Source organism: Sapajus apella, unplaced genomic scaffold (genome assembly GCF_009761245.1).
Source record: "Sapajus apella isolate SASKATOON/1434 unplaced genomic scaffold, GSC_monkey_1.0 scaffold180, whole genome shotgun sequence".
Lineage (NCBI taxonomy): Eukaryota > Metazoa > Chordata > Mammalia > Primates > Cebidae > Sapajus > Sapajus apella.
Genome location: NW_022437120.1, coordinates 231,282 through 240,205, shown reverse-complemented (window position 1 = coordinate 240,205; position 8,924 = coordinate 231,282). Strand labels below are relative to the sequence as shown.

The 8,924-nt window shown below is 51.5% G+C and overlaps 1 protein-coding gene across 2 annotated transcripts in view; it reads left to right on the top strand.

Annotated features, from left to right (window-relative positions):
* Window positions 1-6,563: 6,563 nt before the first annotated feature.
* FDFT1 (farnesyl-diphosphate farnesyltransferase 1) overlaps window positions 6,564-8,924 on the top strand; it is a 53,068-nt gene continuing 50,707 nt past the window's right edge. For both annotated transcript variants that reach the window (XM_032268350.1, XM_032268349.1), the window contains exon 1: window positions 6,564-6,877. In XM_032268350.1, coding sequence (XP_032124241.1) covers window positions 6,779-6,877 — 99 coding nt within the window. In that variant the 5' untranslated portion in view covers window positions 6,564-6,778. The remainder of the gene's footprint in view (window positions 6,878-8,924) is intronic.

The window sequence follows — 8,924 nt, the reverse complement described above, 5'->3', positions numbered from 1 at the left end:
CTGAAAGGTACCTTTATAACCCATATGGATACGACAAAACTTAGACTCCAGGCTTGAGCCGTGGCAAATGGGGCTGAGACCATTTCCTGTGATTCGGCGTCTACACGACAGTGGGTCCAGGGGCTCCCCACACATGGCAGGGACTGGACGCCACGGCCAGCATGTATTTTGCTCCGACTGGGATAGGTAGAAAGGCAAATGCTGTTGTAGTGCCGAGAAGGACGTTGTTGGAGAAGCGATGGGCAGCTGCAGCTGTGGGAGTGGAAGGGGCGAGAGGCGCGGGCCGTGGCGGCAGTGGGCTCTGTTGGTGGCAGCTGGCTGACAGTGTGGGCATTGGGGCGAGGCAGAAACACGAGCTGGCTCAGTGGGCACTGAGCTGAGCACCGGCAGAGGCCACCGCCTGGCTCATAGGGAAAGGTAGAGCTGGTACTGCGTGTCAGCCCGAGGCGTGTTGCGCTCGAGCCTGCGACCACCTGTGCTGTGGAGACAGTGTCATGGGGGAGCAAGCCTGACCCCCCACAAGGACATGCTGGGCTTAAAGGCACCGATGGGGCAGCTTTCCTGGTAGGAGACATGATCAGCTAGGGAGGCTCACTGGGTGTAATGGAGCATGAGGAAACGTGTGGGACATCCTGGAGAAAGTCTGTTTAAGGAGCAAGAGAGGAAGGAGGAACCCTTCAGGGACATGGGTGGAATGTAAGTGGGGAAAGGAAACTCCAGGGAGAAGCGGGCTGTCAGAATCATGAGTCATGCCGAGATGAAGGGGCAGCGATGGAGCCGTGGCCCCTTGGGTTTGGCAGGTGATAAATCCCAGGTCATGGTGACCTTCAGGTGAGGACTGTGTGCAGCGTGGCAGCAGTGAGAAGGGAGCGTCTGGGAGGGAGGAAGTGGAATGCGAGGGTGGTCTCCCTGCAGAAGTTTGGTCTTGGAGGGGATGAAAATGAAGGGAAGGGAGGAGAGCGAAGCACGAATATAACAAGAAGGTTTGTGTATAATTACTTCAGGGGAGGAAACCAGGAGACAGAGGAAGCTCACACCAGAGCCATCGCTTAAAGATGACTGGGCTAGGGTGGGAAGAGAAAGTACAGGTCCCTGGGAAACTTGCTGAAAGCGAGGCCTTTGGGCACAGAAGAGCGGGCAGGTTTGTAAAAGGTCTTAAGGAAATTTGCTGACTTTGGGTTAGAGGGAAGGGTTGCAGAGCCACATGTTGGGCCCAGGGTGCCTGTGCATTTCCTGACTTTCCCTGACTGCATCCAGCGGCGTAGGATCAAAAACAAAGACATTGGATGTTGGATTAACCCACATTGGACGGGGGCATTTGTCAGGGTAAGAATGGTGGGAGATCAAGGGGGCAAGGAGCAACAGCATTTTTTTTTTTTTTTTTTGGAATTGAGGTCTCCTTTTGTCACCAGGCTGGAGTTCAGTGGCGGGATTTCAGCTCACTGCAAGCAATTCTCCTGCCTTAGCCTCCTGAGGGGTTTCACTGTGTTAGCAGGGATGGTCTTGATCTCCTGACCTCCTGGTCTGCCTGCCTTGGCCTCCCAAAGTGCTGTGATTACAGGCGTGAGCCACTGCACCTCGGAAAAGAATGACCTTCATCCCTGCCATAGGAAGATCTCTGGAGCGTGCTTGCTAATAGTGTCTCTGACTGCAGTGACTCACAGAAAAAACTAATAGTTGGGTAATTGCTGGTACCTACCAGTTGAGAGTAAGGGTTGTGATTGATGCCATTGGAACTCCACGGAATGTTCTGCATGGAAGAGGTGTGGAAGGGGGAATTCGGGCAGGTAACAACTCATACTCCCATGCTCCTCTCCCAGAGCTAATCACCCTGGCAGTAGGCTCTCAGGGTTTCGGGTTGGTTCCAGAAGGAGGTAGGGCCTGGTGAGGTGGCTCACACCTATAATCCTGGCACTTTGGGAGGCTGAGGCAGGAGGATCACTTGAGCCTAGAAATTTGACACCAGCCTGGGCAACACAGCGAGACCCCCATCTCTACAAAAAATACAAAAGTTAGCCAGGCATGGTGATGCACACCTGTAGTCCCAGCTACTAGGGAGGCTGAGGTGGGAGGACTGAGCCCGAGGTCAAGGCTGCAGTGAGCTGAGATCATGTCACTGCACTCTAGCATGGGGGACAGAATGAGAACTTGTCTCAAAAATAAAAGTTAAAAATAAATACATAAAGGGAAGTAGGCATGATGTGGTGTAAGTGGACTGAAAGAGAGGAGATGGTGCGGACAGCAGGGTGCAGTGTGACCAGTGGCGGTTATGCCTTTTGTACCTGTTGCCTGGAAGGAGGAGAGGCTTTTCTCGACAGGACCGGGAAGGAGGGTACAGAAATATGGGGGGTGGGGGGTGAATCTAGGCTTCAGTCAAAGTAAGGAGAGGCGGGATACTTGGATTGGACAGATTCTAAGGGCAAGATTGATTTAGCTCATGAGTTGGGGTTTTGTGATAACTGACATTGAGAAAACATGGGATTTAATGTAAGCCTTTACAGTGGCTTTAGACATTTCGTAAATATTTCTTCAATGCCTCCTGAATGCTAGGATTTGGGAATAAAAGCATAAACAAAACACAAAGCCAAATCCTACTGTGACAGGAGGGGTGTACAAAGTGTTTCTGTTAATGGAAAAAGTGCTGTGTGGGGAAAAAGTGCTGATAAGCTGCTGGACCGTCTGTGCTCTGAGCTTTTTAGGACAGACCTGGTTGTGCTGTAAGCACTCTGCCAGATGGCTGCGTAGGCCCACTCCTTGCCCTTGTGGGGGCAACTCTGAGGTGGCGAAACAGAGGAGATTATTAGAATACAGGAAGTTCAGGAGGGGAGGAACCCCTGAACATGATAGAGTATTACGGTTTGTGAAAGTCCAGACCATCCTAATGAGCACAAGCAAATGAGGCTCTTGATTCAGAGCTTGCTGTTGCAAGGGAGTCCTGCACTTGGTGAGCACTCAGAGGCAGGTAGGGGAGTGGGAAGCTTTACAGTGGAGAAGGGGACGGCTGCAGGGGGGCTCTGAGTGGAGGCTCTTGGCCTGGGGAGGCTGGAAGCAGCTGATAGAGTTAGGTGTGTTAGGTGATTGGTTTGAGGAGCGTATTTGTCTCTCTGGTTGATTCTGAGTTGGAAGAGTCCTGACCATGTGGGGCCGATTGCTGCCGAGGTTGTGGTTTTGATGCGGGACAAGCGAGCCTCGAATTCGGCCTTAGCCCATGAGGGTTCTTGGCTTTGCCCAGGAAAGAATTCAAGGGGGAGCCAGTGGTAGGGTGGAAGAAAACAGCCTTATGAAAGAGGCGGTGTGACAGCTCCGTGACTGCTCCTGTAGAACAGGGCTACTCCATAGGCAGTGTGCTAAGAGCAGCAGCTCAGGCCACTTCTGCAGTCTGATTGACTGATTGATTGACTTTTAGAGTCTTGCTCTGTCACCCAAACTGGAGTGCAGTGGCATGATCTCAGCTCACTGCAACCTCCCCGCCTTCCAGGCCAGGTTCAAGTGATTCTCCTGACTCAGCCTCCCAAGTAGTTGGGATTATAGGCATCTGCCACCATGCCTAGCTAATTTTTGTGTTTTTATTAGAGACCGGGCTTCACTGTATTGGCCATGCTGGTCTTGAACTCCTGACCTCATGATCCACCTGCCTCGGCCTCCCAAAGTGCTGGCCACTGCACCTGGCCTGCAGTCAGATTTATACCTACTTTTAATTGCATGCAGATTAACGGACAGTTTCTGAAGCCATTTCTAGGACAAGGATAGTAACTTCTGGGTTGTTGGATCATTGCCATGGCAAGGGGTGGTAACTCCCGGGTGTTGCCATGGCAATGGTAAACTAACTTGGCACACTGGTGGGCGTGTCATGTGGAAGGCTGCTTGGCCCCCCACCCCACCTGTTTTAGCTAGTCCTCAATTTGGTCTGCTGTCTCAGCCTGCCTCTGAAGTCGCATCTTGCCTGCCTCCTCAGTTTGATTTCCTCGGACTGCTTGCAGCATATTTGTTTTCTTGGACTCCATAGGATTGATAAATAATTCTTGGACTCCGTAGGACTTGATGAATGATTTGAAGGGGCAGATATAAGGAGGGAAAGGGAGTTAGCTATGACGTCTGGATTTTGTGATGACGAAACTGAGAGGCTGTTAATGCTATCCACAGGAGAAGCAGGTTCAATGGGAGAGAGATTTAACGTATGGACATGCTAAGTTTGCCCTATTTAGGTGCCATCAAAGAGATGTCCTCCACAAAGCTCAATTCAATAAATATTCATTGAGCACCCGGTATGTGCTGGGCACTATTCTAGATGCTTAAGGGTACATTAGAGAATAAAACAAAGATCTGTCATCATTGAGCCTTGATTTTTAATGTGAACTTAAAAAATACAATTTATAAATTTAGAAAAGGAGGAGAGACTACATTTCTTCTAAAGGTTACAGCATGCTTCCAGCTTAGACAAGAGACAGGCACTTCGAAGGAGAAGTGGTGAGATAGGAGCTTTATGCTGAATGGGTTGGCTAAACATACATATTTAACAGGTTACAAGAGGAGCTATGAATATTTATGATGGTGGACCTGACACAGTGAACAAACATCCATGTAATATATGACCCATATTCACTTTGGGATAGAGACTCAACATTTGAATGCATTACAGTTAGGCCCTCTATGTCCAAAGGTCTTTTCAGGACAGGAAGGCACCCGAGTGCTCAGCCTCTGTAAACCGTTCAGACCAGTCCACAGCCGGTGATCTTATCAGGAGAAAGTTACTGAAATCAGTCTCTTGACCAGTCAAAGCTGTAGTTATGGCTGGTGAACAGGGGCTTATTAGCAGCCTCTGGTGGAGCTGCAAGTGTTACTATTGCTTATCTTGAGGCCACTGCTGTTTAGCTGCTGGAGAAAAAGAAAACCCGTGTGGGAGTCAGAGCTTAGTTGATTCTTTAAGTGTAGGGATGCCTGACTTCACCACTGCCTGCACGGCCTTAGGTCCGGTTTATAACTGGGTATCTTATTACCACAGAGTCTGTTCTGTTAGTCTCATGATCTCTTTGAATATTAATGCTGGTCAGTTGTGTATGAACTCCGACAGCAGGGGTACAGTGAGGCCTGTCTGATCTGTCCCATCACGGCTGGAAACAGTTTTTAAGTTTTTTCTGGGGTTCCCTTGGCCAAGGTGGGCAGTGGGAGGGGCTGAGGATTTTTAGTTTCCACTAGCAAGGGGAAACGCTCTGTAATCTAATACATAAGTTAATGATCTATTAGAATTTGATAACTATAGAGCAGGATATGGGGATCAGTAGCGGTGGAAATGGGGGGGAGGGCAAACAGGTGGGGCTCGAGGAGTTAGCCCAGCAGGTCTATGGGGGATAGTGCTGAAGAGTGAACAGCTAGACAGAAAGCCCTGGGGCCGCGAAAATGTACGAGCTGGGGGCCCGAGAGGTAAACTGGGTGGAAGGCGGGTCCTGCAGCCCCTGGGGACCCACGTAGGGGCTTTGGCTTTCTCTGGAGTGGAGAGACTCTGAACGGCTCTGTGCAGACCTGACAGGTTTTTTTTTTTTTTTTTTTGAGACGGAGTTTCGCTCTTGTTACCCAGGCTGGAGTGCAGTGGCGCGATCTCGGCTCACCGCAACCTCCGCCTCCTGGGTTCAGGCAATTCTCCTGCCTCAGCCTCCTGAGTAGCTGGGATTACAGGCACGCGCCACCAGGCCCAGCTGATTTTTTGTAGTTTTACTACAGACGGGGTTTCACCGTGTTGACCAGGATGGTCTCGATCTCTTGACCTCGTGATCCACCCGCCTCGGCCTCCCAAAGTGCTGGGATTACAAAGGTGTGAGCCACCGCGCCCGGCCCCTGACAGGTTTTAAAAGGCTCACGGGTTGCTGTGTTATAACAGACCGCAGGAGGGCTTAGGCAGCCAGTAGTTTCTAGGGCTGGAGAGAGAGATCTAGGATGAGAGGTTTCCCCCTTCCTGTTACAGGCCCTCTAAGGCTTCAGCTCCTTTTCTAGGACTAAGAGAGATCTCAGGCAAACACTTTAGAGAGGAGGCAGCTGAAGCTCCAGGAGTGTGCAGGGCTGCCTGGCGCTGGATGGGGGTGCGCGGCAGGCGACCAGGGCCGGCCGTGCTCGCGCGGCTCCCACGCTTTGGCTCTGGTGAGTTACAGTCAGAACGCCCAGCTTCGCGCTGGACCCGCCTTTTCACCGCCTTAGGCTCCACGGGGAGGGGCTGCAGAGATCACCTGGCGGGCAGGAGACAACAAGGCCGGGCACGTGGGCGGCTTACTGACCCAGCCTGGCGCACGCCAGCCTGCGCTGCTCACCCGACGCTGGGCCACCGTTGGGCTTCAGCGCACCGGAACCCCACTGCCCCACGGCCCAACCGCCTCAGGCCGGCTCCCCACAGCCCTCGCGCTGTCAGCCTCGGGCAAGCGGAGGAAAACAAAGGCCCGGTTCCACCAGGGAACCAATCCGATTCGTCGGCCTCTTTCTCGTCCTCCAATGAGATTCTAGGGTGCTGTCACGCCAGGCTTCTCTTGCCACTGATTGGTCAGCGTCGTCCTAGTGCGAGCGGCCCTGACCAATCAGCGCCCGTCAGTCCACCCCGCGAGCCCTCAGGTAGCCGCGCGAACGCCCTAGGCCCGTGGAGGTGGGCGGGGAGGTGGGCGGGGTGTCCTCGCGGTGGGCCCGCCCCCTTTCCGGACCGCCCCGCGCCGCACCTCCTACTCAGGTCTGGCCGGAAGGTGGGAGTCTGAAGAGCGCAGAGGTGAGCACCGAGACTGAGTCCGCCGCCTGCGCCAGGATGGAGTTCGTCAAGTGCCTAGGCCATCCCGAGGAGTTCTACAACCTGGTGCGCTTCCGCATCGGGGGCAAGCGGAAGGTGATGCCCAAGATGGACCAGGTGGGCCGACCATCTCTGCATTCCTGGACGGGGAGGCCGCGCGCGGGGCCGGCGTCGGGGCCCGGATCAGGGGCTGGGGGCGCGGCGAGCGGTCCCAACGCCCGGGCGTTCCCGTCTCCCTGCCCTTGGGAGGCAGAGCCTTCCACACTTCGGGCCCAGGTGAACGCGGCCCTCCCGGGGGTCCTGTCCCTGCCCCGACTAGTCGTCCTGGGCCTGAGCGGCTTCTGCGCGGCTCCCAGCGATTGTGCTCCCGGTTTCGTGCCCTCCGTGAGCATCGGCACTTCCCAGTGTCCTAACCCGAGGGTTACACGTCTGGGACTATGTGGGTGGGTGGTTACGTGGGAGAGGACGAATGAGTTTTTTTATGAGCAGAATAAACTATGCAAATATCATCACATGAACACAGTTTCTGGAATGAAATCTTCCTCAATCAGTTTTCGGCTTCGCCACCTCCTCCAGAACTCTCCCCACCTTGCCCCCGTCCGTCGTTCGTCCTCAGGGCTTCCTGGGTTTTAAAATCACCTATCTACGTTTCCCAGTTCTAATCAGTTATCTGAACGTCTGTGGATTAGCTAGGTGCTTAGTGGAAGGTCAGAACTTGGTTTTACTTAAGATTTTATCTGCCTCATCCTGTACGGCTTTGTAAATGAATGCATAGGAGGTGTTTTTAGTCCAACAAGAAAATTATTCGTACGTGCTTGTTGAATGAATAGACACATTCAGCCAAGTTCTAATGGTCTGGACCAGCCTGGCTGATTTCTGTGACTTTTTTGGGCCAACAGGACAGTAGCGGTTGTGACCCAGGCAGAGGCTTGATAGGTGCGTGAACGTCAGAGTCTTTCAGTGTCCATGTGCTTCAGTAAACACACAAGAAAATACATTTCCCGTTTTAGCCAATTTATTGGGTCCTATGTGTCGAAAGGTCTTTTTACCGGACAGGAAGGCGCCTGAGTGTGCAGTCTCTGTAAACTCGGTTTTATCCAATTATACAATGAATGTGTAGACTACACCCTCATCTGGTGTTATCTTTCACGTGCTATCTTTAATTCAAGTACAGTCTTCAGCCCATTTGTAGAATATTCAGTTTTCTCCATCTTTTCTTTGCCAGTGCTACATTATTTTAATTATTTTGCTGCAGAATAACTTTTATTAGTTGACAAGGAATATGTCACTTTTTATACATAGATGGAGCTTTCGTTTATTTAACAACTATTTGACCACCAGTTGTGTATCAGATACTGTTTTAGGTGCTGGAGATACAACAGTGAACAAGATAGGTGAAGACCTTGCTTTTGTGAAACTTACTTCTTAGTGGAAGAGAGAGGCAATTGCAAAAAGCAAATATACAGTATTTCAGGTGGAGAAAAGCACCGCAGAGGTAAATAAGAGCAGGGCAAAGGGTCTGAGTGCTGTCAGAGCTCATTTGGATCCAGAGACTTTGTTCCTCTGTGTCTCTTTCTGCAAAAAGAGACTTTAAGAAGATGGTAGCATCGGTTATGTGTTGGGAGGGTGAGTGGGTGGTCATAATAAGGGGGTAGAGAAAGACTTCACAGTATACTGTTTTTGTACCTTTTGAATTTTTTTAAAAGCGAGATGAGCTATTCCTTCTATCTCTGATAATATATTACAATATTACTTGTTTTGTTAGTTGTAGTCTTTCTGAGCACTTTTTAAATCCCCATGAGCCGTTAAAAAAAAGAACTGGGTGGGCCGGGTGAGGTGGCTCACTCCTGTAATCCCAGCACTTTGGGAGGTGGAGGAGGGTGGATCACCTGAGGTCAGGAGTTTGAGACCAGCCTGGCCAATATTGTGAAACCCGCCTCTACCAAAAATATAAAAACTAGCTGGGTGTGGTGGCACACACCTGTAGTCCCAGCTACTTGAGAGTCTAAGGCAGAATAATCGCATCCGGGAGGCAGAGGTTGCAGTGAGCTGAGACTGTGCCTCTGCTCTTCAGCCTGGGCGACAGAGTGAGACTCCGTCTCGAAAAACAAACAAAACGAGCGAGCCTCTAATTAGGTGAAACAAATTGGAAAATACATTTCCC